The sequence below is a fragment of the Sparus aurata genome, chromosome 4 (genome assembly GCF_900880675.1).
Source record: "Sparus aurata chromosome 4, fSpaAur1.1, whole genome shotgun sequence".
Taxonomy (NCBI): domain Eukaryota; kingdom Metazoa; phylum Chordata; class Actinopteri; order Spariformes; family Sparidae; genus Sparus; species Sparus aurata.
In genome coordinates this window covers 33,722,813-33,750,729 of record NC_044190.1, presented here as the reverse complement: position 1 = coordinate 33,750,729, position 27,917 = coordinate 33,722,813, and the positions used below count along the sequence as shown (strand labels likewise).

The following is a 27,917-nucleotide window of genomic DNA, read 5'->3' as shown; positions in this document are numbered from 1 at the left end:
CTCACTGTATTTACCTGCTCCACGTTACGGTCATGCGGCGAGCGCCTACCAAGAGGCGGGCCACTCCATCTGAAGGTCAAAACGGCACACACGTAGAGAGTTAGCGCGGTCACTGCTGTGTAACTATTTGCATTGCCAGGGCACGGCTAATGCACGCTTCCCAGATGACGTGCACGTCCTCTGGGCTGGAAGGATTGGTAAACAGGTCACGGCGCTGCTCCAGCAGACGTAGCCGTCTCAGTTAAAGGGAACAAATCAATACCGAGCGCTCCGGCAGCGTCTCCCTATCTGTTTCCATTTTAGCCCGAATATTCAACTGCTTTTTTTTTTTTTTTTTTTGGACATAATTAATAATTATTTCACTCCACTGAACTAGTAACATTATTTTTTTCTAATTTGCCGCAGTTTCATCTTCATTTTCTGCCTGATATGCCTCATTATGAGGCTTGACTTTGAAGTTCAGGAACGGTATGAGTGGCATTATGCTTTATTATTTAAGTGCTCGCGGGGTGTATATGTGAGAGCCTCTAGAGTTCAGACGCGTGGGCGCATTGTGAATAGTAAAACTGGGGTCGTGCACAGTTCAAGTTGTGTAATGTTGCCACAAGAAACGATTTTCTGCTGTTCCCTGTTTGTAACCCAGTTTTCTTGGTAAAACATGTCGGCGTTTCAGCACGCATCCGTCTCCCCGCTAATGAGAGACAGCCCAAGGAGAGTACAGTGTCTGTCAGCTCCACTCAGCGTGGAGGTGATAGAACTTAATTTCCCGCGGATTTCTCGGCTGCGGCTTCCGTCTGCATTGTTGTGCTGCGGGGAGAGATTATCGGATTATCGCACAATAAGGAAAGACGTCAAAAAAAGTGGACGGTTTTGAAAGTACGAGATTCTTCCTCCGCGCAGCGAGGCGCCGGTTTAAGTGTGCAGCTGTGTGTTTGGCTTTGTTTGAGTCTGAGCCTCGCAGATGGCGGTTGAGAAAATTCGTTTGCGATCCGAGCAGCAGGACGATGTCGTGCATGCAAGTTCGATTCCCTCCAGGCTCCCCCCCCCCCCCCCGACAGTGATCATTCCAGTTAAAAAGCATCCTTAACTGAGCCGCTTGTCTTCATCTTTGTTGCACTGACATTCAAAAAGCTGAAATGTACATCCTACAAACGTGACCTCTGTCTGACCCTTGTCTTATTATATTAAAGCTTTTACTGCAGCGTCCCTGCCACAAATAGGACTCCTCACTCCGATGTCATCTCTTTTTCAATTCTATTCTCTTTCCAACAGAGAAGGGTAGATGAGCAGCTTTGACATCCCCCAGGGGGATGTGAGCCGGTTGAAGGTTGAAGCAGTGAGGTGGTGGGGGGGGGGGGGGAGTGCAAGTGGGCCTTTGCTTGAGGCCTATCACAATAAATGGGCTATTACCCCCTGTGGGGAGGGGGCATGAAGTGACTATTCATCATACCCATGTCCACGTGTCATGAAACTCTCCTTTCCCCCCTCCTCTGCGACCACACAGGAAGATTAGGCATCATGACAAGAGGCACTCACCTGCACTGCCGACTCCTCTTTCCTTTCCTTTCCTTTCCTTTCTCCTCTGTTTGTCCCCTCGCCCATTCCCAGAACCAATCCCATTCCCATGCTGTCTTCTCCTTCCAGGCAGCCATACACAACCTGAACTCTGGGTGCACTCTCCTCTAATCCACTGGCAGTCTTATCTCAGCTCAGGAACAATAGCCACAGAACGGGCACAGCTCAGAGCCGCAGCCTGCAGAAAAATAGCTGCGCTCCCACAAGACTGTGGGACCCTCCGCATCCACCGGCGTCAGCCAAAGCAGCCTGTCACTGCTTCACATTAAATCCTCCTCGCGGCGTGTCGAGAAAAGATTCCAGCTTCTGTGTGTTTGACTGTCGTCCAAATGGAATTTCTATTACTGCAGTGTAATCGTCGGCGCAGCCGAATGACTAATCGCATCTGTACTCGGTGTCGCCTTGTCAGTGTGCTGATCTACTGCTCGTCTTTTTGTTTGTTCACTGCGGAGCTGCACAAGTTAGCTGCGAGGGCTTACTTTGTGATTCATGTAGGTAGACGGGCAGCTTTCCAAGCCGCTGTTCTCATTCATCTTCTATTAATGGGCTTTCACCTCAGTCCTAACGAGCTGTTATTGCAATAACGCCCTGCGCAGGAGCTAGCGTCCGTGCAGTAGCCCTGCAGAAAAGGACAGATGAAGAGGCATTACATAGGTTAGGCCCTGGCATCGTAACACAGCGAGGCAGCATCAAATCACCGGGAGTCCGTCAGGGGTGTTACATCATGCCATGTTACACAGCAAATCCAATTAATTGCTCGTTACCGGGCGCCAGACTTTGTTAGTCAGCATTCTTTTCGGTGATGACAGGAAGCTCAATTCCATTAAGCTCGCCTGTCTTTAGGACCTGACCTCATGCTGTTTCTGAAAGGTTGAATTCAGCTCCTGTGTCTGGCCTGTTCTGTTCTAACACGCACCCCAATGGCACCGGGGACGGTGATGTCTGTCTGTCAGCGGGGATGATCCCCCCGACTGCTCCATCAGTGAGGATGAGGATGACATCTATGAAATATCTTGACATCTTGAAGATGGATTGCTGTGACATTTCGTGGAGGATCAGCTGGAATGAGCCCCTTTTTCTTCCAGTGCCACCAGCAGGTCAAAGTCTTTCACACACCTTGCGAAATGTCTTGACATTAACTTGGCGGATTCACAGCAGTTCATCCTTTTAGACATTCACAGAAGATGTTCGCTTTTATTGAAATATTTCGACCACTGTGAGAGGATTACGGTGACATTTCATAAAGGCATTCATATGAAACTTTGATCCCCTGACCCGGGCTTGGAACGCCGTCGGGCCCGGCCCGGACGTCTTTCTCCGGGGTGGGAGGTTGTCGACGTGGCCTGTAAATGAATGGGTAGAAACCCTGCCTGACATTTAATGGTTAACATGAGATCATGCAAAACCAAGATGATAAACATTACACCTGCGAAGCATCAGCATGCAAGCGTTTTTTTTTTTTTTTATTATTCTTAGTGTGCTGACTCGAACATTTACCTCAAAGCTCCGTCGTGCTTACATTCAGCCTCAAAGACGGTTGGAGTGTGTATAATAAGTTCAGTGTGTCTTTCATCCTGCTGTGAAGACAGGCAGCCGGAAACACGAGCACCAGCGATTACGCCAGCAACCGAGGAGCCGGGTTGAAGTGTTCTCAGGTGAAAGAAATGATTACGAAAGCCCCTCCTGTTGTAATCCAGGTTTCCAGCAGTCATAAGCAGCGGCCTGTTAATAATACTGTAACTCACAAGTCACCTAACAGTTATTTTCATCGGTAGTAGCTTTGAAGTGACGCGTGTTCATTAGCTGTTGGATGTGGAGAGCCCTTCACTGATGTGCGCATTTATTATTCTTGCCACTCGCCCTCTTCTGTCTGCCTCTCCCACTCTCTCTCGCTCTCTCTCTCTCTCGCTCTCTCTCCCCATCACTCTCCTCGACTTCCTGTCGCAGTCTCTTTGTTTATTTCTCCCTCTGTGACAAACTTGCATCACCTGCCTGTCTCTAATTTTCCATTTTCCCCTCCCTGTCTCTATTCACTCGCCGTCGCTCTTTGTCTCCGTCTTTTCATTTTTTTCCCTGCGTCCCCACTGTCTCCCGCTGACACTCCCCTCTCTTCCTCCCCCCCGCCTCTGTTAGTTTGTCTGGCTTACTTCCGTCATCACCCGCCTCCCCTCTTGTTTTCTGCTCTGTGTTTGTTGTCTCTTTGGGCTTACTCTCCCGCTCCAGCGAGGGAATGAATCCATAGACATGTCAGCGTGGTGTGGAAGACGCTGCTCAGCTTCTTATTCCCTCCGGCCATCTGGGGGAACGGCAAATTTGCACATACACGGGTGCTCACACCCACACAGGCGCTACATGTGACTGGCCGCACCGGCAATTCAAAACTCCTTCCATGCTGTCCACAAACAAACGTATACGCCTCTGTGGCTTTCGTTTGAAATGCACTTTAGATAGTTTTCCTAACGTTAGATAACAAAGGCAGCGCGGCGCTGTGGGTCCCTTTCACCATGTGTCATTTGTCTGTCAAAAACTCTGGCTTCCAGCTGAAGCAGAAAGGCATCATAAGAAAGCAGAAACCAAAAATAGTGCAGAAACACCCAAAATACTCGCCTCTCAGGGCCAAGCATGAATAGACTCTGTAGGAGCCTTGGCCTCCAGGCTTCCCAAAAGCATACATGTATATATGTGTGTGTGTGTGTGTGTGTGTGTGACAGGCAGGCAGAGGCCTCACAATGTACCAACCACAAGTCTGGCACAGTGTGAGCCAGGAGAAAGAAGGAGACGGAGAGAACAAACAGCATGGCTGCTTTTGTTCTGTCTACAGGAGGCTGTGAAGATGCAGCAGCACACACACACACACACACACACACACACACACACACACACACACACACACACACACACACACACACACACACCCCCCTTGCAGATGGACAAGGCTGTCATGGTTACACCAAGACGGGAGCCTGATTATGAAAATCAAAGCTTATTGATTGCGTACACAAATTGTTTCTAAATATCAAACCGAGTCAGGAATGTTGAAATTGTGAGGGCTAAAGAAGACATGAAACAGAAGTGTAAATGCTAATTTATTCCTTTTGTCTTTGCCGCTTTTGTTCCTTGAAAACACTGCGAGACGTGAAAATTGAAATTGAAAAAGGGGGCGAGATGTGAGCACAAAGCCGACAGGGTTGTTTTGTCTCCGCTTATCGAAAACCGTTTTCCCAGAGGTTCCGCGCGACAGTCGGCGACGAGAGCCTCCTCTCAGCCCCGCTCGCTAAGCGGAATGACACTCAACAGCAGGCCGCCACGGGTCAAGGAGCAAACACCTTCACTTGTCAGCCGGCTCCCTGACTGACACACAATACCTGTGGGTGGCCCCCGATATAGCTCAAATCCCCGACTGCTGGCACGAGATCAACCCTGTTTGCTCTTCGCAGACCAGAGCAATCAAACGGAATGAAATCAAAGGTCGAGAAAAGTCTCAGTGCTGCGTGTGAGCCGTGTTGCAGGGGGTTTGTTAATCAACCCAGAAGCCTTCTGATACGTCTTTGTCATGGAACGAGCTTAGCTGCGACGGTGTCACAGATGGCAAAGTTTACTAAAATACATTTTAGCATGAGTAATCATGAGCAGCTCGGCACCAAGGCATGAGTTTAATAATTAATCAGAAAGCATCTGCTATGTCATTTATCTCTTTTAATGTACTGAACATTGCAGAGCTTCCATAGTATATATTCGGTAGTCAGTAGTAATGATAACTACTTTTTCTCAGTTCTTTGAGAACATTTTAAGCCACTGATATCATGATAATATAATTGCATATAGCATATAGATCAGTTAAAATTCAGACATAAATAAAAAAGAATTCCAAATAAAACAACCACACAACAAAAAAACGATAGATAAAATGTGAAGAATAAACAAAAATGGCGCTGCACCCAACTGGTCAAAACCTGGTCAGCTAGAATAATCAATGTAATGAACATACGTACATCACAAAGTTGATAAGATATGTACTATAAGTTGGCAACGCGAATATGGTGACAAGCTATATTCAGTAATTCCCTTCACTGATATTTTCTCAGATTGTTCAGGTAAACTCTGTGGATCCGCTGTGCTTATAACCGAGCTCTTTGAAATGATAATAGATACACAGGTTTAGGATTTCTTCAAGAGTGACTTGAGCTGGCAGAGAAACCAGAGCAAATCCTTGAAGCCCAGGTATTCTCTGTCCATTGTTTTCCTGGGGTGTAAAGTCAATTGCATTTAATCCCTCACTAGTGCACAAGAGATCCCCTGAATCAAACCCAGATATTCGCCATGCTCCTGCGAGCGCCTCGCAGCAGCGAATTCTCTCCGGCTCAATGGGAGTGGGTGGGCAGCAGTCAACCAGAGAGGCAGATAAATGTGTTTGTTCCTTTACATATTTGAAGCTGGAGCCTTGCAATGAAAGCACACTCGTGGATTTGTTTGCTGCTTTCTTGCAAATGCAATCACTTTCACTGTTCGGCAATAATGGAGAAGGAGGACGGCTCAGAGCAGAGTGGCCCTGCTGATGAGGGCTGGATGGGCCCGGTCGGTACTTGATGTGCAGCAGGATGCGGCTGCCAGGTTGGTTGCAGTTAATGTTTTCTGATTAAATCCAGAGCTCTCTTCCTGCCCATGCACTGCCATGGTAATATACCCAGCGGGCCCCTCCTGGAGTAAGTGGAACAGGAGCCTCCCCAGATTTATTGCGAGGAACATATTCCTCTCTCTCTCCCATAGGATTAATCTCCCCAGTTCATGAACCAGAGTGGAAGACGATAACAAAGACGGGATCTGTCGCATGTTTCTCTCCTTACTCGCATGCGGGAGCCTACGTTCAACTGACTGGTGAGCTTTGAGCCGGTCGGTATTCATGTCTTTCCTCATTAGAGAAAAATGGTTTGAAACAGGAATGCAGCTGTTGGGTTTCCAGCAGCATGCCCTGCTGCCCCCCCCCCCCCACACGTCTTTATTCGTGGCACTAAACAGATGGTTGTGGTCAGCGCTGCTGCTGCCGCTACAAGGCTGTTGAAACCCTGGCTGAGCACTTTCTAGAAATGTAATTGTTTCTTGTTCCCTAAAATACTTGCAGTGCTCCAAACGTTGGTGCAGCAACACATTCTTTGAAGCTGCGTGGATGATCTAGGAATTCCTTGTGTAGAAAGTGGACAATGAATCAAACGGTGCGAGCTTTTCAGGGCCTGAATGTAGGGGCTGTAAAAGCCAAGTGGTCGAGGGGCGAAAGGAAAAGAGGGGAAGTGCAGCATGTGGACAGGAACTCCGATATCCGGGGAGGGGGAGGCGAGAGGTACATCAAGGGAGGGTGTGGTGCCTGACCTCTGATCCTTGAGGGAGGGTAGAGGTCAAAGACAGAAGATCGGCTGCAGCTGTGTTGCAACATGCAGCCCCGCTGTCATGCCAATCACTGTAATTTGCCTAGACAGACGTGTCCCCACCCACTTTACCAAGCATGCCTTGACAGGAGCTGACGGAGAGAACACAAAGTAGGAAGGACAGAAGGAAACGAGGAAGGAAGGGAGCGGTTTGAGCGAAGTTAGAAAATGAAAGAAGTCAGTGGAAGGAAGGTCAACAGGGCCCCCTATCTCAACACGCGAGAACTCGTTCTTGGGAGCGAGCGCTGGGTCTCAATCCACCGCAGCAGTTTATCGAAGGCAGCGTGCCTCCAATTAAAGGGCCCTTCCCACAAGGTTTACTCACCACCCCGCCGCCCTCCTCCCCTCTCACTCTCATTTAACCCCCTCTGGAAACCTCCCTTTGCTTCTTTTGCCATCTTCCACAGCTATTTGTTCTGCTGCACGGGAGTTAGGACCCAATCATGCCGGGATCTCGTAATTCCGAGTCTTTTAACTGCCAGATCAAAGAGCGCGAGTTTGCCTGATGCAGGATTACGGCGAGATGCAGGGCCCGGCAGTCTTCACCCTCACACCACCACTCCACTTCCACCCTCACCACCGGCGGGTAGCTCCATTAGGCTCAACGCATTGCTCATTTTTTCCGCAAGAGCTCCCTTGGGCTAAGAGGCAATTATGCAGTAGTGTGGCATAATATTTCATTCTCTTCACATTGCATCACTCTACGGTGGTGCTGGCCACTTACAGCTTCATGTGGCCCAGGAGGAAGGGTGCAGGCTGCTAACAACTTCATGTGAGTGGAGATTGAAGCAGGGAGGAGGAGGAGGAGGGGGAGGAGGCGGCGGCGGAAAGGGGGGAGAAGAGGAGAGTTCTCAAGGGCACGGTGCTTCATTAGGAGTCAGGTCAGTTTCACCTGCTTTCATGCAGAATAAGAGGGCGTGCATGCTTCTTAGTTCAGGTCAGGTGATGTTTAGCAGATTTACAAAATAAAGAACCCGAGTGTAGGCAGTGATTTCATGATTCTGACCTTTACGCACAACATTTAATGTATAGAAAATCATATTCAGGTATTACTGTTCATTTTTGAATTGTAGTGTCTTACTTGAGTTGTGATTCTCAAAGCATCTTTCAAATGTTTGAGATAAGTCGAGGCCAGGCTTCCCTCAAGGCAGTCTCTGGGTTGTCCTTGATGTTATATGTCTAAAGTAGATAGTATTGACACGTCAAAACTCCAACTACAGACACGCCAGTCATCTGGAAATGTTCCAACAAGTATTTACTGGTACATGCAGGACGGACTATTCCCCAGCTCAAATGGAGTGAGTTCCCCCAGGCATTGTGCGAAGATTGAAGGTGGAATACCATGTCTTTTTCGCCCAAATACTACGAGAGATAAAATCCCCACCACATTTAGGGACTAGTAGCGTTTTGGTCCAACGACTTCTTCTTCTCTGACACTGTAAGTCCTCTCTCTAGTACATCTTTGGATGATTGGCACATGCTGCAGAAGTACCTGCTTTTGAAAGGTTGAGGGTATTTTACCATTGACGAAATCTCTAACCTCCATTCGAGGTTGTGAAGTTATGTGAAAAGTGTTCATTTGAGGGAATTCGCTGATACCGAAACTCGTCAGTGGTCTGCGTACACCACATCCCATTCAAGGCTTGAGTCCAGATCGGGCCAACTTGACGACTATTTCACAGATTGCTATGAAGTCTTTCCACAAACAGAAAGGCTGTTTTTCTAACAGGCGCCCTCAGGGCAAACACGTTCAGCCCAGCCACTGCTCCGGCTCTAAGAACAGCTTAGTCATCAGCATATTGTTTGTTTTTGTAACACTTGAGCATTACGCTTGATTCTAATGGAAATTACAGCATTCAAGGACTGCGCTTGGGTTTTTAAGACTTTGAGTTAAGTTCCAATTTTAGACTTCTTTCAAGAGTTACTTACTTTCCAAACGTTGTTTGTAAGAAAAGACCGATTTTAAAGGTCAAGTGAAAACGATTTGGGTCCATTTCGGAGGACCTATTGGCAGGAATAGAATAAAACATTCCTAATTTAGTTTTCATTAGTGTATAATTAGTGAAACTCAGTGTTTACATTACCTTACACTGAACCTTTTATTCCTACAGCTATAGCTCAGACTCTAGAGAGAGTCCTTTGGATTTATAGCAGCGAGCGACGAGGGACACGTGTCTGTAGGCAAAACATACTTAATCATACTGTAATCATCCAAATGGCGACTCATATCACCATATCTGTCACAATCTTCGCACTATTATTTGTTTTTCTGCATATCGTTCAGCCTGTTTTGAGAGAGACATTTCACAGAGGAAACAATGTGAGGCAGAAAATCGGCGCCGTCTCTCCTCTTGTGTTCTGACGGAGCAGGCGTGTGCAGCCCGGGGCAACGCTGCTTCGGCTCTGTTGTGTGATTTCGCTGTGCTCGGGGAGGTTAACACTGTGTGCTTTTGCAGGTGCTCAGCCTCCCAGGCCGCCTGTGTTCCCCCCCCCATTTCAATTCTCTCTTCTGCCTCCCACTTCTGTCATCAGTTCGGCAACAACTGTCACCATCATTCAGTGCTTGTAAAGAGCCTCTTTTTAACCACTCAGACATCCTATAAGCATGCAGAAATCTTCTTTTCTGACTATCGTCGGGTGTGTGTGGGGGGGGGGATTTACACTTGAGCTATAAAATTGAGGGTGAGCGATGGAGTGGCCAGCATGCACTGACGTTGAGACTCCTGTGAACCTGTTGGTACGGCATCTCTAGCATCTGTAGCCACCTTATGTTGTCACTGAGTCTGGCAATCCCTTGTTAAATTTTGTTAGTGTGCATTTAGGCTAATTTGACAGGGATGCATCCAAGAAACAGAACAAATTTTAAGCAAATTAGTTGTTTTTTTTTAACTCTGTTTCTCCTTTTTGTGTCCATATATTCTCCGATGCCCAGAAATTGTTTATTACGAGCCATAAAAGCTGTCAAGGTTGCTGGTCTTACAGCTGCTTTCTCATTTTAAGAACTAACAAAATAAATTCAACTCTTTAGCCTGATAGACGGCATCATTAGTGCCCTTTAGCCTGCAGACTAATGTCATTTGCAGTGAATTCAGCAATATTATAACAAGAATGCAAGAAACTGTGAATATGAGGCTTTTTTTTTCTCCCGTCTCTCAGTAGAATATGTTGCCACACATTCATCATTTGCTTTTTACGAGAAACAGCAAGTCAGGGTTTTTCAAAATTTGTTGCTATTGTGTTTTGTAAGAGGCATCTACAGTCGTAAATCCTCATCTCTCATATGCTGACGGCGTTCTGCCCCTCCGAGCCGTTTTCATCTATAAAGTTTTATTCCAGAAGCCCAGCATTAACGACCGGTCATTCTCCCCCGTTTGTAGAAATACGATCCAGCGGACGAGCACCCAAGGAGGGATCGGTGAGGCAGCTGCCCCTGTACGACACGCCGTACGAGCCGGCCGAGAACGGCGGGGACTCGGACCCTGAGCGCCTGCGCTGCCCCAGAGAGAGCCGGCTGCCTCAGGATGACGAGCGACCCCCCGAGGAGTATGACCAGCCCTGGGAGTGGAAGAAGGAGAGGATTTCCAAAGCCTTTGCAGGTACGACAGCCCGACACACCGAGACACTAGATTGAACCATGTATTACGCCATCAGCAAGGAGAGCTTGCAAGAACAAATCTGTAACAAACTGCAGAGATATAAAGAGACCTCTGTGGAAACACTCCCTGCTTTGCTCTTTCTTGCAGAATCTGAATTTGTTCTTGACACAGACACAAAAACAAGCTCCCTTCAGCTTCCTGTTACACACTGTTAGCACTGAGACAATGAATCTGACCAGGTGAACGAAGCTAGCGTAGGCATGACTGCGTTTCTGTAAGGGTTGCCTTATTTAAATTTCAAGCTCTAACACGATAGCATCTCAAACTGTTTATCTTCTGCTTAACTAACCCAGGTGACGGCTTCTCTCAGGTTTTAAAGGCTCTGCTGCTGCTGCTGCTCCTGCTCCTTTAAAACTCTCTTTTAACTATTCTTTTCTTCCTCCTCCGTTAAATCACCCGCCAAGTTTACTTGCAGGTGTCCTGTCTGCTGTTTGCTGTTTTTTGATCCAGCTGCTGCCTGTTTAAACTTAAGATGATACCTGTGCTGCTCAGGAAGGCATGATTGGTTGTTGCAGGTGCATGTAGGTGCAGGTAGTCATTGTGGTTTGAGGGCTTCGGCACGGCTAACACAGCCATAACATCAAACAGGGCTGTTCCTGGAGAGAATACGGCTATGGAATATAAATATGCAACCCAAATTTTCAAAGAAAGAAAGAAAAAGCCAAGCCTTTCAACTGATACAAAAAAAAAAGAAAACTCACCAACCCTTGACTCTATTTTTCATCGCCCTTTTTTGTCTTTATACTTTTCTTTTTTTTTTTTTTATCCTTGAACAGCTCTGCTTTGTTATGACTGCATTAGCTACGAGGGCTCTGTAAGTGACACTGGATCAGGTCCCCACGGAGGAAAGGACTGCACTTCTAAATCTCTCACAGGTACCATTGAAGATGGGGCGGGGGTTTGTCTCTTTTTCTGTATATTCATTTCAGAATTTGATGCCTGAACCTTATACCACTGAATCTTTACATTTGGGGGATTTATTTTCTCACAAAATATAGATTGAATTTGTTGTCGGCATGTTTTGCAGGTTATTAGCGGTCGACAATGCAGAAATGAACATGTCAAAAGCAAATGTACCCGTGTGTTTAGGTCACCCTTCTGCAGTAAAATGCAAATTACGTTTCTTTGAAAATGTTCTTGATTTGAAAAACATTATCGAGAAAGCTGCCGGTGTGATTGAAGTGGACTTACAGCAACTGCAGTAATACTCTTCAAATCAGCCTGATTGTAATGAGTACAATACGTCGCAGCAGCACTTGTTACTTGTGAGAAAAAGGGATGGAGTGAGTGAATCTATGTTGATTCCTCCACCTCTCAAGGTGTGGTGGAAAGAGAATGATTAACTATGACTTGAGAAAAAATCCCTTGATAGACTGTATTTCCTTCTTAAGGGGACGTTTTGCACACAAACTCTATCGTGACTCATTGTGAAGAGATTTCTGCTGTACTGCCTGGTGTGTGAGCACACACTGTGTCCCTCCCCCACTGCTTAAAAAACACAGAAATAAACAGACCAACCACCCGGTGAACACACACACTCACAGACACACCGCCTGGCTCCTGCTGAGGTGCTTTGACAAACATCTGAATAACTAATAATAGCTAGTACATCTTAAGTCGCCTTTAATATCTGACCTGTAAATATCTGTTGCAGAGCTTTGTTTGGTTTAAAACTTAGAAATTCACTAAAGTGTTGTTCCTCCCACGACAACATCAAGATGAGTGAATAATCGATGAATGAGTTGCTCTCTCTTCAAAGGGATATTCCGGTGTAAATTTAATCCATGGTCTAACACAGTGTGAAACTGTGTTAGACTCCCTCTGGAGAGATTAAGTTAGCAGACTGCTAATTTACGGAGTTTAATCAACCTCAGAAACGACCGCACGACAACAATACACTGCAGTAAATGGATCCAAATATAAACCGCCACCAAAAAGCCTCAAATAATGCTCAGAACAGCACCAAACTTCAGCAACAGTACAAATAGGGTCTCAGCACATAGTCTGGGGCATCTAACCTCCGCTAGCTTAGCTGGATTTCTATTGGGAAGCTACAAAACAGATTTCAACTCTCCTCCATCAGCTTCCTGGTCTGGGAAGTCCTGACGCGACGATTACCGAGTGCGGTTAGAAATGCTCAATTCCGTTCTTTTCCCTGTCCGCTCTCAATAATAACTGTTATAAACTGGCAGGTAAGACACATATGAACTTTGATTGCTTTTCCATGGAGTCATAATCATACATTTTCATCCTTGTGCCACGGAACTCTACTGCACTCGGTAATCGACTCATCGGGACTTCCCGTCAACAGGAAGCTGCTGCAGAAGAGTTGTAAATTTAGTCAGCTTTTCAGTAGAAATCCAGCTAAGCTAGCGGAGGTTAGATGCCCCGAACTATGTGCTGAGACCCTATTTGTACTGTTGCTGAAGTTTGGTGCTGTTCTGAGCATTATTTGTGGCTTTTTGGTGGCGGTTTATATTTGGATCCATTTACTGCAGTGTACTGTTGTCGTGCGGTCGTTTCTGAGGTTGATAAAACTCCGTAAATTAGCGGTCTGCTAACTTGATCTCTCGAGAGGGAGTCAAACACAGTTTCACGGTGTGTTAGACCATGGATTAAACTTACACCGGAATATCCCTTTAAGTACAGCTGAATGATAGAAATATGCCAAAGGCTCTTTTTGGTCCACAGCTGGAGAAACAAACTCGCAAACGAAGTTTGTCATTCGTTTTATTGGAACTGTAATTGAACTTTATACAAGTGTAAATGTAATCACGTACAGCTAAATGAAAATAACAGACGTTTTCTTCTTAATGATTGGATCATAATGTTATGCATTTATTTCCCTACGTTCCTATTTTCTAGTCGTCTTTTAATTTCCCTTCATGCTGCGGTGGGAAAACACTGCGATGCATTTACATGACATTACAGTGAGGCAGAAATTGATTAGAAACGGAGCGCGTGAGGGAAATGATCGCTGACGGCGCGCTGCTGTCGATGGCTGTTAAAGATGGACTCACGACGGACTCGGTTAGAGATTTTGGAGGCAGACCACAAGATTTCCACACAGTTCAAGAACCTTCTAACATGCAGTTCACATTTCTGTACAGCTGCAGGCTGTCAAAAAGAATGTTAATGTTGAGGCAGTTTGGAGATTTTATGATTTTTGCAACTGTTATTTTTCCGTGACAGGATGATTTCGAAATGTTTTTTGTGTTTTTGTGACGAACAAATGACTTTTTTGTGGTTCTTCTGAGGAAAAAAAAAAAAGCAATCAGCTAGTAAATGGTTGCATGTCCTGCAGCCCCCTTTTTTTTTCATCTCAAATCAGCCGCTTTTAGAAGCCATCAACATGAATTCTGCCAAATTGCGTTCTCTCTTTTCACGGTCCACATATTTTCAGCGGGGTTAATGCCAGGACTTTGGGAAGACCATTTCAAAAAATAATTTCAGTTTGAAAGTAGCCATCCCAAAATACCAACCGGGTTCATTTACATGGAAGAATAAACAAGCTGTCATCATCACATCTTGTTTTCACAAAGAGTAAAAAAAAAAAAACATTTCTTCTGTCTGCTTGTTTTTTTGTTATTTTGTTTTGGGATTGTGACAAAGAACTTTATTCAGGCATTCTCTCACAATAAAAGAAGAGTGGTAGAAATCATTAATATCCCCGAACTGCCTTGAACCGACTCTCCTTTACAAGTTTACGGAAACATTCGAGCCATTACACGGCATTTTTTACATTGTGAAGCCACCTTTGTAGACCGTGAATAATAGAACAAATCCAGGGACAGTGTGGCAGCAGTGGATTTATTTTCATGTAAGGACATTTTATGATTCTCAGCTGTTCGCCCCAATATTGAAATGACCCAAAATTTGATTTTAATGACTCAAACAAAGTCTCTTCTGATGACATCATCAATTAAATTTGTATTATCATTAAATTTTTAGCTAATATTCTAGTTGGCCTATGCTTATAAATATTCACATTACAATGATACATAATAGTTGGTCGACAGGTGTGTAGAGAGACGGAGATGCTGTAGTCAAAAATGTGTTTTCTTCTTGTGCCTGCTGTTGAATGTTCGAGCTTCACATGAAAAGAAGCAAGAAGAATATTCGACATACACAGGTGTGATGTGGAATAAGCCTCCGTTGCAGGATGGACGGGGAAGGAGGAGACATCTTGTGTCCAGCAGTTACAGATTCTTGCATAATTCATGTATTGTGGACATTTTAACGAGACTGAGCAGGCGCCATTTTAAGTATTTTAACATGATAATTATCCCTTTCTTTCTGCAAAAACCATGTCGGACACACATTTGAGATTTAGCAGATGTGCGGAGGAGATCTTTAAGTGTGTGTTAAGTCTCTTATGTGGCATTAAAAGGCAGCAAGCTCATGAATCTCATTTGTGGACAGAAATGAGACGAGGCTCGAGGGAGTGTTTAGTGCGAACCTGCAGCTGATGAGCTCACCCCTCTGTACCGACCTACTGAACATCCTGACTTACAGATATTATCCCGACTCGGGATGGATGAATGGTTTGTTTTGAGAGTTTAAAACTCAGTAATATAACCGCTGACATGCTCAGATGGGTTTATTTCACAGCGCGGTCACAGCTCTGACGGGCAGATCAGGCTCAAACTCCGTCCGTGCGTAGATACAGATCATCCTTTCTCATTTTTTATTCTTTGTATCATCTGTTTCTTGTTTACTTCTGTGTATTCCAGGCGCTGAGGTCTTCATAGGAGTCACGCTGCTCTGCCTCTGCCAGTGATTAGTTAAATATGGGATGCTGCATTCTTAATCACTTTCCGTCTCTCCCTCGTTATTCTTCTGTCAAGCGGCGCTCGGAAGAGTTTGTTCAGGACACTATTTACTAACACGGTCCCTCTTTCAACTCCCCCCTTTATAGACGGCGTCCCCCCTCCTTTTGATGATGATTAATTTAATTTCCAGTGGATGTCAAAGTGTTGGCTGGGAACGGGAGAGATAAGTCTTTAAGTTGTCTTTCAAAGAAGAAAGCTTGCAGCTCCAGACAGTTCTTTGATTTATTACACGTCTTCATTCCGTGTTATGTTTAATTCAGGCAGAAATAATTTCCCCGCTATTTGGACAACAGAAAAGGGAAGAATGATGAGAGAGACGTCGCCGGGACAAGCCCCGTCAACACGGGCTTGTTTCGTGTCGCAGTTGACGGGTACTGGCCTTGGATCCAGACATCAATGGGCTTAGAGAAAGTTTCCCACCTTTCAAGGCTTGAGCTTATGTGCCTGCACCCAAGGCTCTGATCTCTGCAACCGGCTTACCTGCAATCTCAAGAAATTATATACTGTTTAAGTATTTAAGTCCACTTGTGAGCCGGTTCTTCAGAACTGCTGTCATTCCCGCTCCTACCAGGCATCCCTGTCTCATCCCTCCTGGCAATATTTTAAGAGCCTGTTGTCAGATGTTTCCAGGTAACCATGGTCTTTTCCTGGAACTCCCGTCTTAAAGGGGCGGTTCCCACCAAAACCCCCCAAAAAACCACACATTTCTTTCCTCTTACAGTTTGTGAACGTATCCATCCAGGTTGTTTCGGTGTGAGTTGCAGCTCCCGCGCGCCGCTTCACGTGGGAACTATTTTCTTTCGGTGGCACCACGCATGAACGAGAGGCTAGCTAACGTCAAAGCTCGGGCACGGAGGACGCCAAAGATGCCTTTTAATGTTTACGTCCCATTTCGTCGTTGAAGAGATGCACGCTTCTTTCTGCGCAGTGTTGCAGAGTAGTTTGGAAGAAAATAGTTCCTACATGAAAGAGACATTGCTGATGAATTTTTTAAAATGTAAAACTTCAAATTTAAACAATTTTTGGGGGGGGGCTTTGAGCATTGAAAGACGAGTGCCATCTAGTTCCATCATTCTCAAGAGAAGGCAGACATCTCTATGGCCGATATCATGACACTCAGAACAAAACAATCAAATGACAAGTACGAGGAAAATATGTATTTTTTTATTATGGGGTGAACTGTCCCTTTAAACATGTATATAAATCGGCAAGCTGAACAGGTGTCTCACAACACCGAAGTCAATGCGTTTTTTTTTGTTTTTTGATCCAATCAATTTTCCAGTGCCATAAAAACTTTAGTATCTTTGCTATCACATTTCTCATAGTGGCAGTTTTGGGTCATGTTGCGTCCGTATTCAAAGCAGGGTTACTCGGGGTTTACGAAACTTAAGACTGGAGTCACAAGGTCGCGGGCTTACTGTAAGTCAGAGCGTGAGACGTCTGGACATGTTTGCTCAAGTAGTTGTGGAATCCAGGTCGGGATTGGATTTCATGGCTGGTTAAGGGTCTCATTTTATTATTATTTTTTTTTTCTTTCTCCAGCTGAATCTGTAACTAGATATTTTTGGTCTCTCTGACACCCGGGTCGTGTGGGTTTGGTGGTAACAGCATTATCAGAGTTTCATTCCAGGAACAGTTTTTTTTTTTGCTGTTGTTGGAGAGAAGTGAAGAAATACTCGATGTGAATTTGCTTTGGTAGGAAAAAAAAAAGGGGTAGTTTCGAGGCAACACACCGAGGTGCAAAACTGAGAACTAATCAAAACAGTGTATGAATTTGTAAATATATAAAAAGCAAACATGTATTTAAAGGAAAATTACATATTTTTTTCCAGCCTGGGTCTCATTTTCACTCTCACATGTTTGGTGATATTCAACTGCCCTTTGTAAATACCAATTAAATGTACCATTGGCCTGCTGCAGCAGATGACAGAACATTATTATAGTTTTTACATTACATGCACCCTTTTTTTCTTATAAATTGCCACGACCTTTGTGATTATGTGTCTGCTCATGTTGTTGGGGATGTTGTTGTGTTCCCAGATGTCAGCAGTTAAGTTAGCTGTTGAGCACCGCCGTGGGAGGACGGCCTGCTTTTAAAGTCAGCCGACGACGGCGTCGGGTTAGCACTCTTCGGTTTCTGGAGAGCAATTTTCCCTCGGTTATATTTCTACAGTCGCTGGAGCGCTGTGGCTGGCTGTGTAATATCACTGACTAATGACACCGTTCAGCATTTGGATTTCAGAGGCACTTTCCCCGTGCTCATCAAAACCTTCACAGTTTATATTCCGACAATTATGCGGGAAATGAAAGTGTCTGCAAACAAAATATTAACAGATAATGAAAAAAGATGCACGACCCGGCTGAAAACGCGAGTGGGTGTTAAAAAAGAGAGAAGAGGCGGTGGTATTAAATAAGTACTAGTGCTGCCTTCGCCCTCCCACCATGGTACAACATGATAATGCAATCTGCATAAAAGACTATTTGTCTTCATTAATGATGGGGGGACGGAGGGCAGAATAATGCTCCCTGCTGCAGCCCTTTCTCTCTCAGCTGTCCCTATCACTGCCTGCATGCTCGCCTCTTCACAACACTCGCTCTGTTATTATTCACTGTTGGGCTATCTCCTGACAGGTAGGCAATGGAATGTAAATTCCCTGCCTTGTTAGGGTGTTGGGAGGCTGTGTACTTGCGGTTTGGTTAATCAGTCATCCGCAATGTCCCCCCCTCCTTCCTTCCCTCTCACATTCTCCAGACTCGCCATGGCCTCCGTCCTACCTCCCTCCCTCCCTCCTGGCTGCTGAGGAGGAGATGGATGAGCCCGGGGGCGAGGAGTGAGGAAGACGCATTAGAATTTGACCATCTGAAGGAGCCGGCGTGTGAGGGCAGGAGAAAAGCGTGCTCGCATGTCCATCGGTTTAAGCTTCGACTCTGCATATGGCGCGCTCACTCACACGGCCCAGACACGGACACGCCGCCATCGGAAATCCGAGCCTCGTCGCAGCAGGAGCGGGATCGAGAGGCATTGTTACTTAATCTCCCTGCCCTCTGTTACCTGCTACTAACTCCCTTTGGCTTGGCTCCCGGCCAGCGGGGTGCCATGCATTTAACACGGGAGATAAGAGAAGGCGCTGTCGTTTGCTCCCCCGAGGTCTTGAGGGGCTTTATGGTTTTTTAATGAATCTTCACGGGCTTAACGACCCAGAAATCCGAGGCTCAAGTCTAATGTCCTAAAATAAATAATTGATTCAGTTACAGTCCTGCGCTGGTCCGTCCAGCTGTTTTGTGGGTGCCACGTTTTTTTTGTTTTTTTTTCCGTCTCTCTGCTTGGCTGATCTGGTTTTTCCCCCCGCGCCGTCTGTCACTCCTCAGCTCCGTCTCGTCCTCCTGGCCTCCGCTGCAACACCCTGCTGATAACCTTCCTGACAGCCCTCTTTCATGAGCCCCAAATGTGTCCTGCCCGTCTTTCACTGAGCGCTGCCACAGGTCTTATCTACACTCACACACATTGGCCACACACAACAGTGCTGTAAACACTTCCTCACCGAGTATAGAAGCAGTTTCTCCTCCAGCAAGCCTGCTTGGAAGCTCCCGCTGGCCGGCCGTCACCGGCGCATCTCTTCCTTCTTTCTCTCGTGATAGAAGGGCAGAGAAAAGGCATTGCTGTCATCTCATCTCCATCACCTCATCATTTTTTTTTTTTGTGTGCTTAACGCAAAAGCAAAGACTTTCAAAGACTTTGAAAGAGAGCCGGACCGTATAATGTGCTGGATACCGTACGCAGAGAATTATGAGGTGGCATTTCAGTTCCCCCCGAGCGTTACACAGTTGTTATCTGTAATGATTTGGGTGCCAGTGGAACAAACACGTCTTCAGAAGAGGCTAGCTTTTCGTGTTCCGAGCTCTTCCGCTCATAATGTGCAGCATAAACATTGCAATCTTCCAGCTTGTTTTGAATATGCATGCAATTAGCCAACCAAATTAAGCAGAACTAAATTAAATGGCGTCGGTGGAAACAAGCATAGCTGGTGATTTATGGCGCTGCACTGTTTACAGTGATGAAGTGCCTCGGGCTAATGAATAGCCCGGGTAAACAAATACCTGGCTCTAGAAATGGATCTGCTCCTGGAAGAACAAAGAGAAGGTAAACACCGATAAATATAAAGAGGGGGGGTGGCCTTCACCATTGTTCAAGACTCTCTGGTGCTTTTAATGTACCGTGCTGTCAGTGGAGCTGTGAGACGAGTAATTCAGCTGTAGCATTTACCGACTGTCCGCCCTCAGACTGGTGCTGGTTGTGTCCAGTCTGCGCGACACCCTGCCAACAACACACATTTCTAAAGAAAGCAGGACACGTGACGGACACATGATGCTCGGAACACGGCGATTTTGTGTGGTTAACCTGACTGATGGGCAACTCTGTCGATTTAAAATCGTTAAAAGCCTCTGTCCCTGTGTCAACTGCACATGTGTGTGGATTGGATCGAGGATTATGGAAATTAGAAATGGTTTATTGATCCAAATGCAGGACAAAGACGCGATAATCTTTTAATGCATTTACATACTCCTTCAGAAACAGCCCACGATCATTTGGCTGTGCACGATATTTAGCTTTTCCAGGCATTAATTACAAAATCAGAACCACCAAATTGTATTTAATAATTATGTTTTTGGACAGCAACTCTCTGTGTTGTTCTACACGAGCTTTCCCTAATGAGCAGTCTCACTAAAGGAAGTCAGTCAAGATCTGCATCAGTCAGGATGGGTGTGTGTGCCGAGGGCATTGGGATGGGGCCAGATACGAGTCATGAGCCTTCAGGGTTGATGTGTAAATCAGCTCAACTGTGTGAAGGCAACTGCTGTTGTCACCTCAGTCTTGAATTTGAAATATGCCACCAAAGAACGCTACAAGGTGTAAAGGTGCGCTCATCCATGCAGCGACATGGCATCGATGATTATTCAAGAGCTCCTCGGGAGTGGCAGCGTTTCTGAATACGCTGGAAGGTGAGGGAGACCTCAGTCACCCTGAGGAAGAAAAAAAAACAAAACACCTGCCTATTCAATCAGTTTACCTCAATTTTCACAGTGCTAAATGCCATTATTCAGCTGTGCAGCCGAGCAAATCTGAGCCACACTCGGCCCCAAATCGTCCCCCCCGTCCTCGCAGCGAGGCTGCAGGCGCGCAGGCAGCCTTCTGCTCCCCAAACAATTACACGCTAATCTGCAATGTGAAATGAGTATTAGGCTTTTTAATCTCATAGGAAGAGAGTCCCCTACTTCACCCCAAAGTAGTTGAAGTTATATTATCTCCCAGAGTTTTCTGACCTTCTCTCTCCAGTCCCCGTGCACCCTCCAGCCCAACCGTTCAGCCACCCCACACTTCTCGCCCTCCATCAGCGGAGGCAGCAAGCAGCTCCTCCTTCCAGCCACCTTTCTCTAGATTAGCCCCCTGACACCACGGGCTCAGCTATTTAATTGCTTGTCGGATTGAATGTTCTCCAGTCCCCCTCCCCACACCCTTCATCTAGCTCGCAGATATTGCTACTCATTAGTATGTCCTGTACCACCACAGCTGCGGTTGCTCGTGGGGGGAGAGAGGCAGACAAGTCCATAACATTTTGCTCATCCTCCCACTGAAAACAAGCCTGTGTATCACCGGTACAAGACAGTGACACCCTAATGTTCGATGAAAACAGCTGAATCCTCCTCTCATGCAGCTAGTGCAGCACTTTGTCAACTCTCATTAAAATGTGTCTTGGATGCTGACGTATTAGAATCTTGAGCCGTTAGCTAAAAGTTATAAACATTTTCTCAATACAGAGGTAACTGCGGTACAGTTATTCTATCTAACAGTATGTAGAAACTATAAAGTAAGATCCCGGCTGAAGAGACTAAAACGTCTTTTACTTGAAGTTTTCAACAACTTATTGACGTGTCCCAGAGTGACCCTGCGTTCGGTATCTGCTGGCTGTTTTTTTCATCTGCCAATCTACCAGCGATTCTCTTTCTCTCGCCCACGTCACTCCTGAGTCAAATAAGGCCGTCGTCCCCCTCATGTGACTGACGGTGACTGACGATGTGCAGTATAGCTGTCACACTGATGATTTCTGAGCGCTTTGATCGATAGAAGTGTAGGAAGTGTTTCACTCGAGACTTTTTATATTTTTTGCCAGCTTGTTTCATCTGCGAGCGATGTGTTTTAATGAAAAAGGTGGACTGAAATTTTAAGTTTAATATCATCTTCCTGACGTATTATTGTAAGTCTGAATACAAAACGTAATATTTTGTTCTCTCTATTTGTGTGTATTTGTGTTTCTTTTGTTTTTCGGTTCTTGGCGGGTGTTCTGCGTGAGCCATCGTCACTCGTTGCTTGTTAAACGCTGTTGTCTACCATAAGTTACAACCAAATACATATCGCACTACTTTGTACTTCATCTACTGCAGTAACATCTCCAGCACCATGGACAGTGACATTAAAAATACTCTTAATAGAATTGTTGCCTCATTGGAAGACCTGCGTCTGAAAATGTATATAAAAGCAGCCATAGATATGAAACGTAACACTCCGTACTTCCAGAGTGACAGACAGTGCCTTTCCAAAGCTGCTGCTGGTGTGTTTCTTTATTAGTCTTTATCTCCAACATGAGCTTCCTCTTAAATGATGAAAAACGTACCCACATTTATTTGACAACTTGCTCTTGCTCGGTGACAGATATGCATTAGCAGCGGTGCTCGATTTACCCTGGTGTTACCCCCGCCTGGACCCGAGGCATACTTTATTTAAAGGAGAACTTCGGTCGATTTAAACATGCAGCTTCATTGCTCAAGCTACACTTGACTTGCCAGTACCGAAGACGCGAACAAATTTGGTCCAGCCATTACAGAGCTCCGTGAACGGAGACATAGCATTGAACGCTAAAAGCATGGGGTCAGAACTTTACACTGTGTTTTAAGCGTCTTAACATGCTCCACATCTCACACCAAAAGTTATGCAACATCAGCAGACACCTTAGCACACAGCACTGTAGCGTGTATGACTCAAACTGAATAAAAAAGTAGTTTAAACAGTGTGTTTGTGCAAGGAGCTACTTACCTGTTTGTTGACATCGACGTCTTCCGGTAGCTAGACCAATCTAGTCAATCCGTCGAGCGTGCACTTACTCCCTCACTGGCGGAGACGGAAACGTAATCCAGCATTTTCGTGTTTATGTTCATAATGTACATGTCCATGTTACAGCCTGTCATGAGCCATGAGCCTTACAATAGCCTGTTAAGCCTGTTAAGTGCACACTCGATGGATATGCTAGTTTGGTCTAGCTACCGGAACACACAGATGTCAACAAACAGGTAAGTAGCTGCTTGCACAAACACACTGTTTTAACTACTTTTTTATTCATTTTGAGTCATACATGCTACAGTGCTGTGTGCTAAGGTGTCTGCTGATGTTGCATAACTTTTGGTGTGAGATGTGGAGCATGTTAAGACGCTTAAAACACAGTGTAATGTTCTGACCCCATGCTGTTAGCGTTCAATGCTACATCTCCGTTCACGGAACTCTGTAATGGCTGGACCAAATTTGTTCGCGTCTTCGGTACTGGCAAGTCAAGGGTAGCTTGAGCAATGAAGCTGCATGTTTAAATCGACCGAAGTTCTCCTTTAAGGGGCAACGCCAGGGTAGTGTCCACCAACTGGATGTATCGCTCTGAAGCACATCTATAAAGAGAAGGATACATTGTTGTTTGTCTTAATGTAGAGGCCTCAAGTCTTTTTCTCGAACTCAGCACACTCGTAACAGCAGTATGTATGCTGAAGTACTGTATGCAGCTGAGCTCGAGGCACCTGTGTGTTTTATCGACTACACTTTCAGAGCGTAGCATTGTGTAATCTGACTCTTTATGCAGCATGCAGCATGTCTTGCATTAAAGAGCTGGAACAATTAGTCAATTCATGTATTAGTTAAAGGAAGCTGCAAACTATTTTGATAATTGATTAATTGTTTTAGGTATTTGTAAGGAAAAGGGCCAAACATTTGCTGATTCATGACTTCTTGTAAATGTAGGGATTCACATCTTTGACTTGATTTAATTGGTCTTGGTTCTGTTTCTGGATTGCGAGGCCAGAGGGCCTGACTCTTCAGGTAGGGTTGGTGTTCAATAGCATTATACAATCCCAATCCGGTATGTAATTAACTTTTTGAGTCTAAATCCATCCAAATCCTTTATTGAAGTTGAACTTTTAATGTTTGTAAGTAGCTTTTTACCTGTCAATTACTTGAGAAATTCAGGATTTGCAACCAAATCCAAAATGGCACCCGCTATCAGAACCCAACCCTACTTCTTAGCGAACTAACTTCCCTTTTTTTCCAGTCCTGTTGCCTCCCTTTCCCTTTCCAGCCCACAGCTACTGCTCGTTCTTGGATCACAAAGCAAACCAGCTCTCCCCAAATGATGGCATCTCCTGCCGTTATCTATTTTTCACTTACCCCTTCTTCCTGTTCTCTTCTCTCCTCTATTGTTTCCTGTCATTACTTCCCCTTCCTCACTCCCTTTGTCGTTGTCCATTTGTGCCTCTCGCTGCCGTCCCCTCCTTCCCTCCATCTCTCCTCTGGCGACTTGGGCGACACTTGCAGTAGAGATTAAAGTGATCAAGGACCTACCGTGGCCCCCTCCTGTCGGCCAGCTCAACACCAGCCCTCCCGTGGTGGAGGAGCCTGAGTCTCCCTCCCAGACAGCTCAGCCCTCGCCAGGACAGACGAGCTGTGACCAGCACCACCATGGTGGGTGTTGGTGTTCACATTGTCCGGCGTCTTTCCCCATCAGCTGCCCCCATCCCCTTCCATTCGTCTGTCCGTCCGTCCATCCATCCATCCATCCATCCATCATCGACTTCTTTCAATGTCTTCATATATCTATCTGTCTATATGAGTTTATTAAGGAACAGTGTGAGTGTTGAGCGTGAATACAAACACCCAGTCAGTCACACACTTTCACAGTACAAGTATACAGAAAACAAACATCGTACTCTATTTCCTTTGCAACAAACTGAAAGTCTCGGCTCTCACTTAACTTGTCAGCGATGACTTACTGAACAACTCTCCCATCTTTCTAGAAGCACTGTATGATATGACTTTAGGTATTAGCGCACTAATCACTGCACTTTCCCCATCTGGATTACATGTGGCAGAAAATCACTAATTCGTGTGCAGGTTTTAGGGCTGAAGGCTCATTAGTTTTAATTGTGCCGAACTGCCTTCTGCATGCGTAATTGCCATTCGCCGTGACCCCCATTTCCTCTTGTCAACATTCTCATAACCGTCCCAGATGTCCCTCTGGCCCTCTGTTCTCTACAAGTGGCTTACACGGATTTGAAAAATCAAACTAATTTGAGGCAATTTTTGAGTTCCCGACTGGAATCTTTTCACCTCGGGTTTAGCCGTATTTACCATTCATTCATCTCTTCTCAACCAATAGAGCCTCCTGTTGATTTTTCGAAGCCCCTTCTGCAGACTCACACTCTGACTGCTGTAATTACCCGGGAAAAAGAAGGACATGTAGCAGAACTAATGCCAGGAATGGGATTTCCCCCGACAGAGTGGGAAGAGCGAGAGTGAGGCCGTGTAAGTGGACACCGCTGCACGCTGTAGGCGAGGACAGGGCAAGGAGTTGATTTATGCCCATAAATCCATGGGAAAGGTTCTGGTTCCCCTCTGTGATGTGAGCGGGTTTAAGATTGGCGTCCAGTTGTAAAGCGATCCTCTCTCTGTCTGAGCCACTCCACATCTCTGGGGGGTCAAAGGTCAGTGTGGCAGACATGGGGGGTGGGGAGGGGGTGATGGCCTCTGCGACCCCTGTGAGTACAGTTACAATGCACTCTCTTGACCCCAGCACTCAGGCGGACCCCTCGGTCACACACCAAGACATTAGTCATCTATGCGTGCACAGGATTGCTTACATTCCCCAGATTGGCTCAGTCAGGGTGAAGAGTTAAAGCCTCTGTATGTGTTTGTGAAGGCTCTTGTGGTTTTGCATGATCCATTACAGCTCAGGGAAATCTGCCATATCCGTCCGGCTTCATTATCAAAATGTAAATGCAGCTTGACAGGGTAGATATTACATCTACATATAAATGGAGGGCACTTTTGTCCGAGTATAATGACGAGCTTTCCCGCCTTTTGTTTCTTCGACATGAATTAATTATCTTCACTCTGAAGCATGTCTCTTACCTTTCTCGTTCCCTTTTAATCAAAGAGGACTTAAAGGAGAAAAAAAGCTGAGTAATTAAAAGATATCATTAAAATATTTCAATTTAAATCGATTCACTAGCTGACACTTTGGAGGGTCATTCCTTTGTCTCGGAAAAACCTAATTAGTTTCTTTTTTTAGATTTCCATAAAAGAAGAAAACCGTAATCCTAGATGATGGAAACTCTTAAAAATATATTCGGAAAAGCCATCAAACAACTCAGTCTTTTTTCCAAGTTGCACATATTTGATACCAACATAAAAATGATTGGGGCTCCCGTGGTATTGAAAACATGCCGAGCTGTATTTTCGGTGTGCCGCACGTTCTGATGAGATGCAGACCTGTTAATCATTTCACACTTCCTGGCTGGAAAAAAAAACGTAATTTTCACCACGTGGCAGTGGTCGATGGCACCACTTCGCCCCTCTGACTAGTCATCCTTTTCGAAAGGAGCACCATTACTAAATGAGAATTAATTAGCCAGCTTAATTAGAGAAATTTCATCTTGAGTGTGTGCGGAGAGGGGAGGAGAGGGCCAGGTTGCCTCGGTGACGCGCTTTACTGCAGCTTTATTTTTTATGTTTCTCTTACTTTATGTTTTAAGTGTTTAGTTATACCATATAAATATCAAGTTTACCATTTTGTTTTATAGCATTTCCTTCTTTAAAATGTTTTCGCGGCCACTGTAAATACATCTCTCCCTCCTCCTGCGGCACTATTTTGTCTTGTGTCGCAGTACAATCATGGAAATGTCATCTTAACGTCCGTGTTTATCTGTGTCCCAGCCAATCAGCTCCCTCTCTCACCCTCCCCCCCCTCCTCTGCGCTCTCTATTAAGGAAGCTATATTCATCTGAAGGGGGGCAGGCATTGGAGCCATCAGTCACCATCTGACTGACAGTTCAATCTGATACACAGATTCCATTTGCGGTGCTTTACAAGCAACAGTTACTGATAACACACACACACAGATGCCCCTGCACATCTACGTACGTGCCTTTTGTGAGTGTGCGTGTAGGCACGTGCGCATGTGTGCTCTCCCCAAGCTGCCTCTCAGAGCTTTTTTTGTTCTCCCCCGGTCCAATCTTCTCGTCAATCTCCTGTCGGCCATGTCTCAGACCGCGTGCTCCCAGGAATTAAAGGGGAATGAGTTTGGCTCCTTCCCATTGATATTCAGCCCTTAAGACATAATTCGGCAACAGTTGTGAAGCCGCTGTTGTGTGAAACGGCAGCAGTCAATCAGAGCCGACACGGGTCCATTCACTGTCAAGCAAATAAAACGTTAGCTTTTGTTTAGTTTGGAGGCTCTCTCTCTTCAGCGGGAGTACTCTCCTCGCAGAGCGATGCACTCTGCCTGTGGAAAAGTCTCAGCTCTGACAGGAAAGGTTGATGGGGTGAGCTCCACTGAGAATAGCCACTCAAGCCCTTTCTTGGAGGTGGAGGGGAAAAAAAAAAGTGGGTGGGTTTAATCAAGGTCAAATAAAGCACTGATTGTGCTGAATCCGGGGAAGAGTAGGAATTAGCGTGGGCGTACAGAGAATGGAGAAATTGTAAAGAGCTGAGGTCAGGCAGATGGCTGAGTGGGCTATAGATACACTGAGAGATGGACTGTGTGGAAAAACCGAGATAGCAACATCCATCCTTATGCCACATGAGCCGATACCTTTTTTTCCCCAGCCTCACAGGCTCAGATCACCGATGGACGGTTCAGATAATCTTGAAAGTACATTTTTATCCAGCGTGTATATGGACACACATCGTAAACGGTTGTTGCAGGAGCAGACAATATCAGCGCCCTACATAAGACCATCAGAAAACAGTAGAGATAAGAGATCATAACTTGCTACTCCTCCGTCTCTCCTCTTCTTTTTCTACCGCTAGACGAGCAGACATTCCTCCACAGTCCATTTCCCCGCTATCTTCTTGTTTTTTTTCTGTCCTTGGCTAACAAATACACAGAGAGACTGAGAGCGACAGGACCAGAGTGAGCGAGATGGAAAGATCAAAAGAAAAAGGTCAGGCCGGAGGAAAAAAAAAAGAGAAGACGGGCCAGACATATGCAAAGAGGAGGAGAGAAACTGAGAGTGAAGGAGGGAGGGAGGGGGAGAGAGCAATTGGCCGCGTCTTCATGTTGTGATCTGTCAGCGTTGACAGGGATGAGCGGAGCAAACACGCATCTCCCTTGTCCCCTCGGTCA

The 27,917-nt window shown here is 45.6% G+C and overlaps 1 protein-coding gene across 4 annotated transcripts in view; it reads left to right on the top strand.

The window, feature by feature from the left end:
• shf (Src homology 2 domain containing F) overlaps positions 1 to 27,917 on the top strand; it is a 105,750-nt gene that overhangs the window by 62,131 nt on the left and 15,702 nt on the right. Inside the window, exons 3-4 of one of the 4 annotated variants that reach the window (XM_030414359.1) lie at positions 10,373 to 10,591; positions 11,428 to 11,526. In XM_030414359.1, the coding sequence (XP_030270219.1) occupies positions 10,373 to 10,591; positions 11,428 to 11,526 (318 nt within the window). Of the gene's footprint in view, positions 1 to 10,372; positions 10,592 to 11,427; positions 11,527 to 24,109; positions 24,257 to 27,917 lie in introns of all 4 variants that reach the window. The other 3 variants (XM_030414358.1, XM_030414357.1, XM_030414360.1) reach the window with 3 other exon arrangements.